Genomic DNA, 19,928 nt, shown 5'->3' with positions numbered 1-19,928 from the left:
AAAACCCTAACTTCCCCCCCCCCCCCCCCCCCCCAATCTCTCTCTCTCTCTCGTCGTCGACCCATCCGCCTCCGGTAGTCGACGTTGCCTCTGCCTCCAGTCTTCGCCGCTGCCGCTCGACGCCTCGGCCTCCGATCGTCGCCGCCTCCCCCAGATCGGCCTCCGTTCCTCTTCATCCAGCTTCGCCGACCGACTTTCAGGTACGCTTCTTCTTATTCGTAAGTGTATTTCAGCTTAGGCAAATAGTTAGGTTTCCTTAACAGTCCACGGATTGCTTGCTTCTGCATATATATTTTGTACTTGAATAGTTGCAATAAAATGGTTTGGGGTATTTTTCTTTCATCATTTTGTATTTTATTTTTGGTTGAATCCAGTATCAGTGCTTGTAGCATATTTAGTTAGTCTGTGACTTCGGTTCCCACTACCTTGAATGAATGATAACTGAGAAACCAAGCAATAAGCATCGCCTTCTCTCACACCCACAAGTTTCATTTCTCTTTTGCTTTTAATGATTTTGTAGAAGATATATATAAAATTGATTTCAGTAGAGCCCTCAAGAGGGGCACCCCAGCGAGAATTAGCCCTTGAACAAATGTCCTTAAATGACATGTTCTATATTGTATGCATGGGACTTCGGTGATTGATCATCTACGAGTCTTTCTCTCTTAAGAATGATTTAATTAATGATATTTTGTAGACATTGATGCACGAGAGATGTAGTGTAACAATAAAAAAAAAAAGTTGTGTAACAATATTAGAACGTACACAGTAAAAACAATATATATAGAGATAGCTAGGCATGTTTATAGCTGGAGGCCTTGTGGAGTTTATTCTTCTGTCAAGCAGTGATGTTTGTGTATATACATATATATATATATATATAGAGAGAGAGAGAGAGAGAGAGAGAGAGAGAGAGAGAGAAGGGGGGGGTCTTTTCAACTAGGGAAGAAACAAACTGTGGATGAGGCAAGAGGGTTAATAATTTTATTTTATTGTTGGATGACTGTATTTTATTTTATTATTGGGATGATTGTATTTTATTTTCTTATTGGATGACTGTATTTTATTTTGCATGTTAGATGACTTTTATTATGTGTTGATTGTTGAGAATATTCCTATTTTAACAGGTTAAATGTGTTTTATTCGTGTCAATAGGTTTTTATTCGTGCTTAATGTGTCATGTTTGTTTAATAAGTGGGTTACTGTGTCGTGTTTGTTTAATAAGTGGGTTACTGTGTCGTGTGTGATATGTTTAATTTGTTTGTTAAACGGGTTACATGTGTCGTGTCGTATAACCCGTTTAATAAATACGTCCGTGTTAGGGTTGAGGGTTTTGACACGATTAGTTAACCGTGTTGTGTTTGTGTTTGTCATAATCGTGTTATACGTGTGTCTCGATACGACACGATTATGACCCGCCAACCCGTTTTGCCACCCCAAGATAAATTTCACATATATCTATGGTATATGTAAAAATTGCATCGCTTTGAATTTTTACATGTATATGTCTTTTAGTATAATTTGTTGTTCAAAACCTTAATTAAATTAAATTTATCAAGGCTAATTGAGTTAAATTACGTGTAAATTTAATCACAACTAAATATAAAAAGTTAAAAAAATATTAATCAACTATAACACATCTCTAGATATGAGTTTCAACTAATAACTAGTAAAAGCAAACTCACTACCCATAAGTGAATTTAGATATTACAATAATAAAGATTGAACAACAAATCGGGTAAGTTGTTGTAAATAACTTATATTGGGTTTAATTTTAACATTTTTGTTATTTTTTAATCGAACTCATGATATGGAATGAACCCATCTAGGTTTTGATCAAATAAGAACCAATTGAATCTATGTGGGTTTGATCCAATAACAACAAATAATATTGAAACAACAAAGCAATGAATTTAGATTAATAAAAAATTGAGAAAATTAAATTTATTTGGGTTCATTCCAAATTTAGAACGAATCTAGATGGGCTCAATTGGAGAAGAAGCGCAAAAACTTATATAAGTTAATAACTTATATGGGGTTAAACATTCTAGAATACATCTAAAATGAATGAAATGAAAGAGAAAAAAAAATAACAAGAAGAATAAGGAGAATAAGAGTCATCTATCAAAATCTTATGATTCTTATTGTGATTTTTTATTAATTTAAAATAAATATAATTTAGTTAAAGATATTATATTTATTAATTAATATAATACAATTAAATATAAGACGTTAGTAAATACAATATAACTAATTATATTAATTAATGAGTATAATTATAATTACAACAATTAACTAATTAAGCAAACAAATAATAATAATTAATTATATTAATTTAATATCACAGTTATAAAAATATAATAAAAAATAAATTAAAATAATTATCTGTACAAGCTAAGTTAATATAATAATATAATTAATAAATCATATTAATTAACATAATTTAACTTAATTCCTTAATAAAATTAATGTGGAAAGAGTTTATGGGGTTGAATGCAAATTCAGAAAATTAAACACTCTTTTTAATTTCTTGACAGCTGACAATAAAATGGGTAATATTTATAGTTTTTATTTTCTTCAACAGAAATAAAACAAAATAAACTGAAATAAAAATAATAAAGAGGTAAAATAAATTTCTTAATAATATTTTTAAACCAAGTTTTTAATATATAAAATTTTAAAATTAATGAAAAAAACTAACTTTTAAATAAGAGTTGTCATGTAACGGCCCGCCTCCCGGAGCCCCCGAGCACCAAGAGGATCCGTGAGAGGGTCATTACTAAAATGATATCGAACAATGACGCACCTACAACACACACATAACCCTTTTTGAAATCATAATTTTTCTTTATTACAACATCTCATCATAATCTTTACAAACCATTCATCAGTTGGGCCCACCTGGGCTTACATAACATGCGACAAACTCTGAAAACATTAATCTTATTAGGACACGATGACACCCAGGATCTAGGTTTGGGAGAGCTCTGCACTTGCTACCATGACATGTCAATCTGAACCCAACCTCGATGAACGTACCTGGAATGATGTTAAAAACAACGTGAGTCGCGAGACTCAGCAAGCTCTAGAAAAGAAGGGTTACGGGTTTAGGATAGGACTCTTCCCATGACACCCCATGCAATTCATGTCAATGAAATCACGCCATGTCATGAGCTATACGTACCTTACTTCTACATGCATAACATAAAATAAACTGCACATAAGGAACCAGGGGCCCACATAAGTCAAACATTGGCACCCGGGTCCCACATACAAACCTGTTGTAGCCTAACATAGGCCACCATATCATCATTCTCTTAGACCAGCCTTTTCCTGACATGGTCGGCTTTTCCTGACATTCAACTTTTGTCCTTTCCTGATACTTGTTACATACTTTTCCTGATTCCCATCATATTCTCATGTGTTCATCATGTCATACATCACATAATCATATACTTCCGCGATCTTGGTCTTCCCTCGGGCCAACCCCGAGCTAAAATCTAAGCCGAGCCGAAGCTCACATGAGTCGGTACTCCCGACACCTGGCACGGTACTCCCGTCCAGAATAACAGTAACATTAGAACCATGCAATGCAACACATAAGAAATGCAAGGGCTTCCGTAGCATAAACGTGATGACAAGGCCCCCATAAACCAAACATCAGGCCCTGCTACGCCCACACATAAGAATTCACACATGCGACATGCTCTAAATGCATATGCTCGCCTAGGATACCCAAATTGGCTCTTAGACCAACCGGGTCATGCAAATGTTCACACATCCCGTCACACACAAAGCATGCCCCCACGTGAATGTAACCCAGCCCTTTGTAGCACACACATCATGAAATGCACAAATCAAGGCGGGAATCTGGAGTACCAGCTCTTCTGGCCGTCTAGCGCTTATCGTAACAACCGATGACTGGCGCCCATACATCCAGCCATCAACTGCCACGACCCACGGTCAACAGTCAGTGGCTTTGTATCCATACCCTTAGACACACTTACTGACCCTATTAACTTTAGATTCTCTAAACTTAACATTGCACAACATTTCTCCATAACTTTTCATGTACATAATCACATAGCATCATGACATCATTCTCATTCATAGAAAACCATCTCAACATTAGACTTTTTAACACATTTTCCTAATTCTGACCATAACCAATTTATCTAAGAACCTAACCCCAATGGGTTCGGCATCATTCCCAAGGAAAGCGGAGCGATACGAAGCTCCGTAACGGTTGAAATAAAAGACGCCGTGACATCCTTACTTAGCTTATCCCATTAACAATAAACTCATTAATAAAATAAAAGTCATAAAATGGTTACTACGCGAATTATTATTATTTATGCGTAGAACCGAGTCACAGTGAGGGAGGGTTTAGAGTAGAAGAAACCTCAAAGACTTTCAAGGGAAATAAATAACGTGAGAAGAGGGTTAAGAGCTTGCCTGTAGACAGCCGATCGTAGCTTCTCTCATACTGCCGCTGCGAAGTAAAACGTTTAACATAAAATAATAAGTTTACGACCTATTTTAATCAAATCTAACCGTATAAAATCTATGATTTAAACGTATAATACTTATAATAATTTTACCCACTTACCTGGATACTTTAATCACCAATTAATCCACAAAATTCCTTAATTTTTCTCACTTTTCCTCCCATTTTTAGCCGCGGAGCGCCTGCTGCTCTTCTCGCTCAACTTCTCTCTTCCTCTTCATCTTTTCCTCTCTCTTTCTCGGCAACAAAAGTGGCTAAATTGGCCTTCAAGATGAACCCAATGCTTGCTGCCCAAGTTTATCCTATTTATATATCACCTAAGTGGCTTTTAAGCCACAAAATTATATGGCTATGGATGCGCCACGCACAGCACACACAAACACACACACATATATATATATATATATATTAATTAATTAATTTAATTTAATTTGATTTGATTGTCTCTTTTTTATTATTATTATTATTATTATTATTTCCATTATTATTATTTTTGTCACTATATGTTATTTTATTTTATTATTTTCATTAATACTTTCAATTAATTTAATTAATCACCTTAATTTCCTATTTCTTTAAAATATCATAAATGAATATTTCTCAAAAATTTCTAAATATTCTAAAATATCCACAAACATCTAAATTAATTATTTTTAGTTGTCTCCAAATTTTTGGGATGCTACATTTCTCCCCTCCTTATTGGAATTTCGTCCTCGAAATTCGCATTCGGTCCATTTCCTTAAGACACACTCGTAACTCTCATAAGATTACTCAACCTCACTTCTGAGACATTCCATATCATTCCATATCATCATTTTCTAGTATCTCACTGGGCATCTTGCGTCACTAAATCATCCTCGAGGTCTCGTTTTTTTTTTTTTTTTTTTTTTGTACTGAGTCAACTATCAACCTCAATTTTCTTATAGCACTAATGACTTCCAAATCGTCTTATCACTCACTTCAACTATAAGGTTGACCCTAATTTGGCTAGCACCATTATACACCTTGCCCACTGAATTCCCATTTGGGAGTCCTTATCGACCGCAAATTCCCTTAGGTGGGTTCTAATATCCAACTTTTGCTTATTGGCTCACATAACACTTCCTATTATAGCTTTCTACTGGCAATCACTTTTGCTACCATGAAACCACCCAAGCACATCCTTAACAATCTATAATCATTTATCATGCACCTAGCCTCTCACTTATATCCTATCTTCCATCAGGGCCGCAAGCTAACACCAATAGGGACACAAACACCAAGATCAACCTGGACGTCGAGCATGTACCTTGAGTGGGGTTTATTCCTACCATTTACTCGTGGTTAACCTTAACGCCCATAGAACCCTGACCTGTTCTTCTTTTTCTTCTTATCATTGCTATCCTGGTCACTACTTACCTGGACCTGAGTCGTTAGCCTTCCACCACACATCGAGACATTCCCATCCTCAACACTCATTTTCCTATACCACAACCAGGCTTTTAATTCATGATTCTAACTGTATGCACCTCGCATTAGGATTACAATCCTAGCCTTATAATCAATGACGCACTCTTAACTCTACTCGACCGTCCTATGCGTGCAGAGTCTCCTTCTTTAAACTTAAACTTGCTCTGATACCAAACTGTAACGGCCCGCCTCCCGGAGCCCCTACCGCAGATAGAGGATCCGTGAGAGGGTCATTACTAAAATGATATCGAACAATGACGCACCTACAACACACACATAACCCTTTTTGAAATCATAATTTTTCTTTATTACAACATCTCATCATAATCTTTACAAACCATTCATCAGTTGGGCCCACCTGGGCTTACATAACATGCGACAAACTCTGAAAACATTAATCTTATTAGGACACGATGACACCCAGGATCTAGGTTTGGGAGAGCTCTGCACTTGCTACCATGACATGTCAATCTGAACCCAACCTCGATGAACGTACCTGGAATGATGTTAAAAACAACGTGAGTCGCGAGACTCAGCAAGCTCTAGAAAAGAAGGGTTACGGGTTTAGGATAGGACTCTTCCCATGACACCCCATGCAATTCATGTCAATGAAATCACGCCATGTCATGAGCTATACGTACCTTACTTCTACATGCATAACATAAAATAAACTGCACATAAGGAACCAGGGGCCCACATAAGTCAAACATTGGCACCCGGGTCCCACATACAAACCTGTTGTAGCCTAACATAGGCCACCATATCATCATTCTCTTAGACCAGCCTTTTCCTGACATGGTCGGCTTTTCCTGACATTCAACTTTTGTCCTTTCCTGATACTTGTTACATACTTTTCCTGATTCCCATCATATTCTCATGTGTTCATCATGTCATACATCACATAATCATATACTTCCGCGATCTTGGTCTTCCCTCGGGCCAACCCCGAGCTAAAATCTAAGCCGAGCCGAAGCTCACATGAGTCGGTACTCCCGACACCTGGCACGGTACTCCCGTCCAGAATAACAGTAACATTAGAACCATGCAATGCAACACATAAGAAATGCAAGGGCTTCCGTAGCATAAACGTGATGACAAGGCCCCCATAAACCAAACATCAGGCCCTGCTACGCCCACACATAAGAATTCACACATGCGACATGCTCTAAATGCATATGCTCGCCTAGGATACCCAAATTGGCTCTTAGACCAACCGGGTCATGCAAATGTTCACACATCCCGTCACACACAAAGCATGCCCCCACGTGAATGTAACCCAGCCCTTTGTAGCACACACATCATGAAATGCACAAATCAAGGCGGGAATCTGGAGTACCAGCTCTTCTGGCCGTCTAGCGCTTATCGTAACAACCGATGACTGGCGCCCATACATCCAGCCATCAACTGCCACGACCCACGGTCAACAGTCAGTGGCTTTGTATCCATACCCTTAGACACACTTACTGACCCTATTAACTTTAGATTCTCTAAACTTAACATTGCACAACATTTCTCCATAACTTTTCATGTACATAATCACATAGCATCATGACATCATTCTCATTCATAGAAAACCATCTCAACATTAGACTTTTTAACACATTTTCCTAATTCTGACCATAACCAATTTATCTAAGAACCTAACCCCAATGGGTTCGGCATCATTCCCAAGGAAAGCGGAGCGATACGAAGCTCCGTAACGGTTGAAATAAAAGACGCCGTGACATCCTTACTTAGCTTATCCCATTAACAATAAACTCATTAATAAAATAAAAGTCATAAAATGGTTACTACGCGAATTATTATTATTTATGCGTAGAACCGAGTCACAGTGAGGGAGGGTTTAGAGTAGAAGAAACCTCAAAGACTTTCAAGGGAAATAAATAACGTGAGAAGAGGGTTAAGAGCTTGCCTGTAGACAGCCGATCGTAGCTTCTCTCATACTGCCGCTGCGAAGTAAAACGTTTAACATAAAATAATAAGTTTACGACCTATTTTAATCAAATCTAACCGTATAAAATCTATGATTTAAACGTATAATACTTATAATAATTTTACCCACTTACCTGGATACTTTAATCACCAATTAATCCACAAAATTCCTTAATTTTTCTCACTTTTCCTCCCATTTTTAGCCGCGGAGCGCCTGCTGCTCTTCTCGCTCAACTTCTCTCTTCCTCTTCATCTTTTCCTCTCTCTTTCTCGGCAACAAAAGTGGCTAAATTGGCCTTCAAGATGAACCCAATGCTTGCTGCCCAAGTTTATCCTATTTATATATCACCTAAGTGGCTTTTAAGCCACAAAATTATATGGCTATGGATGCGCCACGCACAGCACACACAAACACACACACATATATATATATATATATTAATTAATTAATTTAATTTAATTTGATTTGATTGTCTCTTTTTTATTATTATTATTATTATTATTATTTCCATTATTATTATTTTTGTCACTATATGTTATTTTATTTTATTATTTTCATTAATACTTTCAATTAATTTAATTAATCACCTTAATTTCCTATTTCTTTAAAATATCATAAATGAATATTTCTCAAAAATTTCTAAATATTCTAAAATATCCACAAACATCTAAATTAATTATTTTTAGTTGTCTCCAAATTTTTGGGATGCTACATGTCAAATCCCTAACCAAGATCACATCCCTCCAATCAATTTCTCATCTCCCTTTTACCTCTCATGGCATCTTCTGCCCGTCATCTCTGCCAGAGGCAAATTTATATGTAAATTGCCCTGAATTAAAGCCCAGAGTAGTTCACAATAAAATTTAAATTTATAAAATAATTTTTTAAATTATTTAGTAATGGAAAATGCTATCGGTACACCTTTGTGTACACCTTGGGCTACATAAAGGTGTACCAATGACAAAAAAGCCCCTCATAAGGCACATAGAGGCGCATGTGAGGCGTAGGGTATTTTGGTCATAATACCCCCTTATGTAACCTAAAATGTACAAAATGGGTGTGCATCTAGCATGATTCTTTAGTAATAGCCCACTTCAAATTAGGTCCAGTCCACCTCAATTTTTTTCAGCCTAGCCCACCCCACCTGCCTGCAAATCCTTCTCCTTCCTCTCTCGACCTCGCTCTCGCTCACCCTCGCTGCCTCTCGCTCTTTGCCCGTTCTTTTTTGCTCGTCCACTCGCGCTCGCCCTTGCTTTCTGCCTCTCTCTTGCTCTCGCTCGGGCTCGGCCCCTCTTGCTCTCGCTTGCCCTCACTGCCTCTCACCCTCGCTGCCTTTCTCTTGCTCGCCCTCACTGCCTCTCACCCTCGGCCCCTCGCTCTTTGCCTGACTGCCTCTCTCTTGCTCTCGCTCACCCTCACCCTCGCCCCCACGCTCGCTCGACCAGTCAGCCTCTCCCTCGCTCTTGCTCGCCCTCTCGCTCACTGCCTCTGATTCAGGTTTTCGTTTTACCCCCCAAACTTCAAATCCCCAGATCTGCTTCATTCGAGCCCGGATCAGTATTACTGGTATGTTTTCCCTAATTTGATTCTCTCGGTTGACAGCTAAATCTAGATAGTTTTTCTGTTTTTCGGCCATATTTTTTACCTGTTTATGCTTGATTTGTTGTTGAAGTCGCCTTTTTTCAACAAGTTTTAAGTAAGTGACTTTTCTAACTTTGTGTCTGGTTGCCTATTTGACTACTACATTTAGTTAGGAATTGTCGTGACTGGAAGCTTGGAATTTGTTATTGTGAATCTGTGATCGAATATTTGAATCGACCATACTTTTGCCTTCTCTTGTTTGAACTCTAGAAATACAGTTGTTGTATTGGCCTTGCATTTTCCTCAAATCTTGAGTTAAATATTTTAATTGTTCTATTATTGAATTGTGCTATTTTTTGTTTGTGTATCTTAGAATTTAGAATGGAACAACAATCTTCTGCCAAGAAAGGAAAAACATTGTTATCTTTTTTTAGAAAGAGAGATCATCATACTAGGGAAAGTACTTCAATTCATAGCGTGTAAAATCAATCTAGTGAATTTACATCAATTCCTTCAAGTTTATCTCTTGAAATTTACATCAATCTAGATGATTTTTTTTGTTTTAAAACCTCGTCTAGCACAAGTTTAATGAAAATTTGTTGTACTAACTTCTTGATTAAATAAGAATTTTATTATATTAAGTTTTTAAAATTTCAGCCCCCCCAACCTAAATTCCTGGGTCCCCCCCTGTCTTTGGTGTTCCTCATCTCTGGCGGCTGTGTGCATCTCCTTCGTCCCTCATCCATTGCCGCTGCTTCATCTTCCTTGCTCCGTTCACCCTGTCATCTTCGGCCTCACAGCATTCCATCGCCTCCGTCTTCTTTGCTGCTGCCACTGCTTCTGCTAGTCGGCCAGCGTCCCACTACGGCATCACGGCAATTCAGATTTAAGAGGTATCCCATTTTTTGCTGTATTTTGTTGCTGTTAACGGGTTTTTGCTGTCTTTTGTTGTTGGATTTGGATTTGTTGTTTTGTTGGATTTGGATCTGTCGTTTTGTTGTGATATTTGTTGTTTAGGATTACTGTGCACATAGTTCTTTAGTTGCTGGGTGGCTGATTTTTGCTGTTATTTGTAGCTGTGAACAAGAATTAAGGAAAATTCCCGTTGGGTATAGTTTCATATGTACCTTGTGTTTTTACAGGTTCTTGATCCTTCAAGTTGGGTATAGTTTTTGATCAAGATGTGCTTGGTTATGTGTTACTTCATAGAAGGGATTGAATTACAAATTGTAAATGTTGAATTGCTTTTATAAAAAAGTTAAGGAGTTCAAGCCTTGTTATCTCTTGAATTAAAATTCATTCCTTATATTGAATGTAAAATAGGCAGCAAAAAATTTAAATGAAATGCTATTCCTAATCTTGTGAGATGTTATTCGGTCCTTATATTAGCCAATGTCATATTTGTGTGAAATGCTGTCAATGACTTTTTTTTGCCATTCATGTTTTAACTTAGATCCTATTAAAGGTTATAAATGTATGAAACCAAAAATTGTGTAATATCCATATTTGGATCTTGTTATATATGCAATATGTTTGGACCACCTTTACATTTTGATATCCATAATACATACACTACACATCAAGACGACAATTATGATATCCATAGTACATTATGACATCACATGATATTTGTTTATGATCTCAGTTTGTTTCAAAGAGTCCTCCATTATGCCTTGTGGAACAATAAGATAGACTAAGCCAATACATTTTGGGGTTCTTATTGTCTACAAGCTCTAGGTTATAAGGTTTCTACAAGCCATGGAGTTGTCCACACACTATGCGTGTGTAATATTTATCTATATATAAAACATGATTAAAGAACCCAGAATTACAATTTGAAACATTAATACTATTATATAAAATGGAGAACATGAGTTTGATTTTCTCCTTATCTTGAAACTGTGCCGCTCTTTTCCAACATCTAAAAGTTTATATATTTACTATATTGGGGCAACATGCTGAATTAGACATATAATAACTGTTTCAAATTTTTGCTTTTTTAACCATCTAAATATATGGATCTAAATGAGGATATGACAAAAGATAGAAATACATGAAAGTCTAGAATTCATGTAGCCAACCCCACATAGTGGGATAAAGGCTGGATATGTTGTTGTTGTTAACCATTTAGATTGCGAGAGAGAAGGGGCTTCATAAATACATCAGATCAGTACTCTATTTCCAACTTTCTCAAATTTTTTTAAAGTGAGAAATTAAAGAAGAAAACAAGATAAAATGTAGCATATTTTTGGAACGTGGATTAAATGTGTATTCTAGACCTTACTTCAATGGATGGAGTAAGCATCTGCAATTAGAAAAAATTTATTGCCTTTATTCAGGTGAACCCACATTCGTTTTGCTAAAGGGATGCATACGCAAAACAATTCACACCCCTCCTGGGCACACTTGCAGACAAAAAACCCTAGGTTCAGTATTAATGGCGAATGTAGTTGCATCACAAAGATTCACCACCCAGTAGTATTAAAAATGAGAGAACAAAGGCCAAAGTGAGAAATGCAAAAAAGACAAAATCCCTTGATTCTCTCAACAAAAACAAAAAGAAAAATAATACCCTAGATGTCCATGCCAATTTTGACTCTTGCACGTGCTATTATATATAAACAACAATGTATCCAAAAAGTATTGTACAGAGAATTTTGTTCAGTCCTCAGTTCTGACAGGGAAATTCTCTGCTAATTGAGAGAATTTAGGGCAGAAATTAGGGGGAAATTGGAGAAGGAGAAATAACAGAAATTGGCGAGAGAGAGAAGCAGGATCAAGAGAGAGAAAGTCAAAAGAGAAAGACAGAATGTTTTCGAAAATGTACTTACCTCTTTATCATTCAGTTGGATTAGTTTATATACTAATCCAGGATAGACGGTAATTGATGAATTGGCGCCAATGAGGCTGCCATCTCACTTGTACAATCTATAGTAGCTTTCTATCAGTACAACTACTATAACTACCAAGCCAAATGTACCAAATAGCCCTCATACAAGTATTAAGTTCCTGACAAATTTTTATAGAGCAAAGAGAGGGAAATTGTACTTGATGAATGAAGCAGAGAAGTAATCTGTAAAGGAAATTGTTTGAAAATTGAAGCTGTTAGTATGCATTTTCAAATGTAACTCTGAAACATCAAAAAATTTGCCCCTTGATTGATATTTGTATTCAAAATCCATATAAAGTTGCACTAAGCTCAATATGTATGTATATATGTTATATATGGCATTTGTGATTCATGTAAACATTTTTTTTTCCTTTTTTATTCTTTTTCAAATACTTGAACACAGTTGTTTACATTGTTCTGATAGATACATTTAGTAGATTATGCAAGGGAAAATCTTTTCTTTTCAAATAAGTACACAATTTCATAATAGAACTTAATGCTGATAGTATGAATGAATATGTTATCCTCAAAAATAATACTATGCAAGACCCTGTGATCTTGTTTACCTTTTTTAACTCTTTTTCCATCTAAGGCCATTCAGGTTATTGCTTAACAATTTCTGGTAGAACAAATTTCTATAATTTTTCTTGTTGAATGATGTGAAACAATAGAAATCTCACGTTATGGTTATCTCCTATATTTGAATATACATTGTAGGTGTTTCCATCCTGGAAAAATGTACACTATCCTAGTTGACACAAATATCGCTTCTTGGTGTCTTAGGCCAAAAGAGGAAAGGGAGGAGGGGAATTGTATGTGTGTGTGTGTGTGTGTGTATATGTTTATATATATATATATTGAGAGAGAGGCTTCTGAGTTACTGGACTTGGGAAATGGACCTGATCATGGTTATAAGCAACTGCCTTGTCCCATATACCTTTTTAATAGATATTCTTCATGCAATGGCTTGCCTTGAACCAGGTGTACCTTATCTATTGTGTAATGTAGCACAAGCACAACCACCCATGTCCACGAGATCAACCTCAAACGTCATGTTCAAGATTCCTTCCTCAGGCTTGTCTTAAAACTTCTATAGGACTCTAGGTTGGGAATTACAGATTCCAACCATTTTATCTTTGGTCCCTTTTCACATCAATGCACGCGTTTTTACTTCAACCGTACACCTCTTGACTTTATTCCTTTAAATTTTTGCATCGTTCACTTCTACAACCAACCTCAACAGTTGACTTTCCGTTAGATAGGTAATGTTCATTCTGTTGTTGGTAGTTGACCAACGACTGACTATCCCTCCTTTGATGGTTGATATCTTTGGTGGCAGTCAACCCCTCTTTATTAGGAATGTGTACGGATCATATCTGTTATGGTTTTTGGGAAAATCATAACTATCTGATATTTAATGTTTGTATCCATGTCCATTGTTAAAACTGAGAGTAGTAATTCACAATATCTCACCCAATCACTCACCAACTAAATCACAAATCATACACAAACAGAAAATAAATGAAAGGCAGAATTGAAATACAGAAAAAGAAAGATCAAACTACAATTTTGCACGCTGATTTTTACCCTGGTTCATGCCACAGAAATGACACTATATCCAGCAACTCTAATGAGAGAACAATCCACTAAGAATGAAAAACAGTACAACGGAGTCATTCACCCTCTCATAAAACCTGAGTACAATCCTCACAAAAGAATTCAAGAACTATTCTTCTCACTGCTCTCTCTCTTTTTCACTGCACTCGTATGCAAGAGAATAGAATGATTAATTGATGATCACAACCAATCCCCTGCCCTCGTATTTATAGACCATGGGGCGGACCAACCTAGGGATATAACCGACTCTACAAAAGTCTAAACTATCCCTAGTATATCTGGTTAATTACAGAAATGCCCTGCACACTAACTGCCACTCGATCATCATCCTTGACTTCTCTGATTTATTTTAAGTTTCCAGCACACTTAACTTGGGCAAAACATCAACATCCATAATCATAACTACAGAGGTTGAATTTCCACAACCATATTCATAACTGCGCTAGATAAATAAAATTATTTATTTTAAGGTGAGATTATTAAGTGCAAAATAAAATTAAATCATATAATAAATACATATAATACAAAACAACTTAAACATCTACAATATAAATAACTTAAATAGATAAATAATAATAATCTAAGAAAAAAATAACAAGTAATAAAAATTATATGACAAAAATCCAAGTTCTACAACAATTTAAACAACTGAAGTGCTATAATAATATTACAAACAACAAATAAATAAAGTTACAACAAAAAGTAGCAGTTCCATAAGATTTATATATATATATATATATATATAACAAATAACGATTTCTATTAAAACCAAAAGTTCAAAACACAGTTTGTACCCAATAACTCACTCAAATACTCACCGAATCAATCACAATGCATACACAAAACAGAAAGTAAAAGAAAAACATAATTTGAAATAGAAAAGAAGATAAAACCACAAGTCTTGCATGCCGATTTTACCCTGGTTCATGCCATGGAAATGGCACTACATCTAGCAACTCCACCAAGGGAACAATCCACTAAGAATGAAAGAAATAAGTACAATGAATCACTTGCCCTCTCTTACAACTTGAGTACAATTCTCTCAAAAGACTCCAAGAACTGTCCTCACAGCTTTCTCTCTTTTTCACTGCACTCAAACAAGAGAATGAAATGATTTATGATTGATGATCACAACTGATCCCTTGCCCTCATATTTATAAACTAAAAGGGGCACCTAGGGACATAACTGACTCTTATAAAGTCCAAACTACCGCTAATATTTTCAGTTAATTACAGATATATCCTGCACATTAACTGCCATTCGATCATCATCATAGACTCCTCTGATTTCTTCTAAGCTTCCAGCATACTAAACTCGGGCAAAACATCAACAATTTCATTAATAATTTGACATCTATGGATATTTTAATAACTAATATTATTTCAGTTACAGATATGCTTACAGTTACAATTTTCGGTTGTGAATAAAATTTTCATAATGTAACTGTTGTACTAAGGACTGCCACATACACAGCCTAACTATCACTCAAGAACTCTACGATTACACCCCCAAACAATAAGCCACACAATACACGACAATAGCAACAAGAATGGGAATACAAACAGCAACACAACCACACAAGAATCAGGGATTTTATCCTGGTTCAGTCTCATAAATGAGACTTACATCCAGACTGCCTTGGGCACCATGAAAACTCCACTATCTTGAATACTTTGGTGATTACATGCGCTAGAACCACCTCTCTTTCCCGCAGTCTAAAATCCTAGACTATACAGAGGTGAAAAGCCCGAGAGAACATACAATGATAACCCTTCTCTCAGCCTAGCACATACTCGGTCAACACCTCTCAAGATATCCAACTGTTTTCCATATCTTAGCCATGCCCTCCCAACCCCTATTTATAAACCATAAGGGCGGGCAGGTCAGGTTATAACCGACTGACCCCCTGACCGGATTTCTAACAAACTTCCGGTCAACCTATGCTATTCAATAAACCTCTCATTACAACAGAGAAACATGCCAACAGATTTACAGAAGAAAAAATAACAAAGTACAGAAACCTAATCTAAGTCAAATGACTTCACAGTAACTTTTGTCTTTTCTAATCTTGTAACCGTAACTGTGTTCATGTCTGTTTCTGTCAGTTTTTAACTGTCCATCGGATGCAATTATATTTTTTTCCTCGGATCAACCTAACTGTGTCAATGCCTACTCTTTATCAGTGCGGTCTTTAGCTCTTTGGTTTTGACGATTAATTTAACAACCAACTTTTCTTGTCCATAATGGATCTTTCAGACTTTTCATCCACCCATAGTTGACTCAACATTTGATTGTTTCTCCCTTCAGTTGACCTGACAGGCAACTCTTCCCATCAACTATGTCTCATATCCTTCACTTGCCTCATCTTTTAGTTGACTTTCACCTGGTACCAACTCATCCTTTACCCTATACAAGCTCAACCCACTTAACGAGCATTTATTCAAGGTTTCACAAGACCTAATAAACATCCCACTGGTTTAGACAACATCATGTAATTCCATGTACAATTCCACTGGTTTAGATAATATTCCATAGTTGTACATTACATGTCATCATTTCAAATACACATTTGGTAGCAAAGTGTCTAGCTTATATATTCTTCCATGTTATAAAGCGCTTGGTAACAAAATATTGTGCATATCTTCAATCTTTAAAACATGATAGCGTCCCTCCAACCTTGTGCTCAATAGGGTTCACCTGAGTTTGAAATGGTAATATGCACATTGGCATGAGTCCGCTACCCAAGAAGGGCGTATACAACATGCATGGACATAACCAATACACAAGCACACTCAACATGATGATAGCCTCTTTACTCTTGGGTGCACCCTAGAAGAAGACCCTATGCTGACCCTTAGCAGATCATCATTCCTCATGCCACGAGGGGCACTTGGCTCACCCTTGGCAATCTTCATTCCACATGGCATAAGGGGAGTCTCTCGCACATAGCCATTAACCCTCACATATGCAACATGTTGGCATACCCATACCTTCCTACCAACAATACAATGCATGCAGAATCATTCTAATATGCCGCTACAATTAGTTCGTGCACATGTTGAACAACATGCCACACATAAGAATGCCATAAAATGCAACATACCTCATCCAACAAAATAAGCAAACACCAAGGATAACATCAGCTGTGAAACATGCTTAATTACAGAACTATGGCAGGACATACCTAGTGCACAAGTTAATATGCTCAAGTAAAGCACCTAACACGTGGTTGGGAAATTTTGCCCCACTTAAATTGATTAAAGCTATATCTAATATGGCTGAGAGAGAGAGAATAAAAAGGATTTTACATGTGGAAAACCCAATCTTTGTATATACAGATGGGAACATATATGACTGCAGGTTCTGGTTCCCTCACAATGTTTTATTCAACTTATGGGTAGTGACTGATGGAATCATATGGTTAAAATAAAATGTTTGATGATAAGTAAGAGCTGGAGAAACAATATGCAAAAATCTTGTCCAGTATTGGAGTTCCATAAAGTGTTAACAGAAATTTAAGTGATAAAAAAAGAGAAAGAAATGCCATAGAAAGGTTACCATATGCAACATGTATGCATTACCAATAGTTGTAAACACTTATGTGTGTCAAAGCAGTTGATCTCTAAATTGTTTACTTGAATTAGGTTTCAAGTAAGGAATTGTGAGATTTGTCAAGTTCGATGAAATAAATTTGTGTTTTCCATCCTTCTGAACTCTGAAGTCAGAAATGAGTTTTCATCTCGTCACTCATTGGTCCATTCCTTGCTGTCCTTCTTGATGAAATAAATTTGTGTTTGCCATCCTTCTGAATTCTGAAGTCAGAAATGGGTTTTCATCTCTTGTCACTTATTGGTCCATTCCTTGCTGTCCTTCTTGGCAGGTTTCTCAGGGGACATCTCCCGAACCTGAGTTACCTCTGAACTCCTTTGCTTGCTACGGCACTAGTTATGATTGAAAATCACTGAAGCTCTCCTTCCTACTTTAGCTCAACAGCAGACTTAAGCTAAAAGGGAAGAGAGGAGAACATGAGATCCTCTTTTGGTTGCTAGGGCACTATCTAACTGTTTGTTCCTGTTGTGGAATTAATTAGTATCAGCCATCCACTTCATATTGCTTGTTGAGATATAACTTTATATGTTAAAAAGTAATTTTTCTTGTGCCTTGAATTGTGGAGAGTACTGTCCCTGTTGTGGAAATTTAGTAGTATCAACCATCCACTCATGTTGCATGTTGATACGGAACTTTATATGTTCTCGTGCCTTGAATTATGGAGAATACTTTCTCCCTGTGGTGAAAATAAGTAGAGTATCAACCATCCACTTCATATTGCTTGTTTATACAAAACTTTATATGTTAAATTATTTTTTCCTCGTGCCTTGAATTGTGGAGAGCACTCTCTCTCACATCCAGACACATGCGCACATGCATCTTCAATATTTTTCTTATTTCAGAGAATTTTCCTATTAATCACTGATTGTTTTACTTGAAAGGGAGTTTCATGCGTGGACATTTTTTTTGCAGCTACTAACTGTTTCTATTTTTTTTGTCATAGAGTCCCAACACTTGCGTCTATTCAAAAGATAAGGTCGCCCTAATGGACAACATTGTAGATTCTTTAAGCAATGCGTATCAGGAATTTGTTGCTGCAGCAGCTGGTGTGCTTGAAGCCAGGGAGAGTTCTGGCGGCCAGAAAACAGCAGCTACAGATGCAGCTCTCGAAAACTTTAAGCAGCGTTGGGAGCTCTTCAGAGTGGCTTGTGATCAAGCCGAAGAGTTCGTTGAGTCTGTCAAACAAAGGATAGGGTCGGAGTGCCTGGTTGATGAAGCCACAGGTTCAGTTGCTGGGAAGCCGGGGCAGGCTGCCACAGCGGGGCTTCCGCCAATCAGTGCCGTTCGGTTGGAACAAATGAGCAAGGCTGTTAGATGGCTAGTGATTGAACTGCAGCAAGGATCTGGAAGTGCAGGCGGTTCATCACACCCCCACCCTTCTGCTCCTTTTGATGCCCGATTCTCTGAAGATGCAGCTCAATAGATCGATCCCATGGAAAATCAAGTTGCCTATGTTTCTGAAAAAAGAAATCTAGTTTTTATTGTTTCAGTTCTAGTAATTAGCTGTGTAAGTATTGCTGTTATAATGGTGCAACAAACTCCTCTTTTAAGACTAGCATTGTTCAAGTTCTTTTGACTTCTTGGTAAGCTACCGGGATGAGGTGCTGGCTGGTTGAGTCCTGGAGGATTATTCAATGTGTATCTTACATGGAGTCGCTGTACAAAATTTTAAGATTATATTTATATTGAATAATAAATATGAAATATTCTTTTAGAAATGACCAAAATTGTTAAAACTCAATCGAGTGTATTCATGGCAATGACAACATAAAATTTGTGTTTCTATTTTATAAATAGTATTACGTATTAATAATGATAATGATATTTCTTAAGAACCTACCTGTAACTTCAAAATCTTTGGAATTGAAAATTCTAGTTTAGAATAAAAGGGTGTATGAATTAAAATTTTATTTATTTTCAAACCATGAAATTAATAAAGTAAAAGTTAGAATTCTTAAACTCTATTTATTTATCATCTTCCAAAGGCTTTTTTTTTTTTTTATCTTATTCTTCTCTTTCTCTTTGTTATGTTAATTTTTTATATCTTATTTTAATTGAAAGTTATGAATAAATACATGCTTAAATAATATTTTTAATTATGCCATTTTTAATAATAAAATATTAATGATTACATAATTTTATTTTTAATATTTAATAACTGAACTAATTTGTTTCTATAATAAGGAATATTACGTTTTCATCCTTATATTTTCTTAAATTACTTAATATTACATATATAAGTATGTATTGAATCATTTTCAATTTTCAATGAACTCATTTTTGTGCATAACCTCTCCGCAACTGGATAAGTCTGGAAGCTAGAGAGGGTGACCGATGGAGT

At 36.4% G+C, this 19,928-nt stretch overlaps 1 protein-coding gene across 3 annotated transcripts; it reads left to right on the top strand.

Moving 5' to 3' along the window:
- Positions 1 to 2: 2 nt before the first annotated feature.
- Positions 3 to 19,305, top strand: LOC127801713 (mediator of RNA polymerase II transcription subunit 32). 3 transcript variants are annotated; one of them, XM_052337076.1, is made up of 3 exons: positions 51 to 200; positions 10,128 to 10,363; positions 18,531 to 19,305. In XM_052337076.1, exon 3 carries the CDS (start codon positions 18,573 to 18,575, stop codon positions 19,008 to 19,010), a length of 438 nt encoding a protein of 145 aa, XP_052193036.1. In that variant the 5' UTR covers positions 51 to 200; positions 10,128 to 10,363; positions 18,531 to 18,572; the 3' UTR covers positions 19,011 to 19,305. The 3 variants fall into 3 exon arrangements, with proteins under 3 accessions (XP_052193037.1, XP_052193036.1, XP_052193035.1); XM_052337075.1 differs by having other exon boundaries at positions 64 to 200; positions 10,113 to 10,363; XM_052337077.1 differs by lacking the exon at positions 10,128 to 10,363 and having other exon boundaries at positions 3 to 200.
- Positions 19,306 to 19,928: the final 623 nt, after the last annotated feature.

The sequence above is a fragment of the Diospyros lotus genome, chromosome 5, assembly GCF_014633365.1.
Source record: "Diospyros lotus cultivar Yz01 chromosome 5, ASM1463336v1, whole genome shotgun sequence".
NCBI classification, from domain to species: Eukaryota; Viridiplantae; Streptophyta; class Magnoliopsida; order Ericales; family Ebenaceae; genus Diospyros; species Diospyros lotus.
Note: the sequence above shows the minus strand (reverse complement) of the source record. Positions and strands in the feature narration are given on the sequence as shown.

Bases quoted from the DNA above. Each gene is read 5' to 3' on its own strand.
- LOC127801713 (XM_052337077.1), top strand. From the start codon at position 18,573: ATGGACAACATTGTAGATTCTTTAAGCAATGCGTATCAGGAATTTGTT.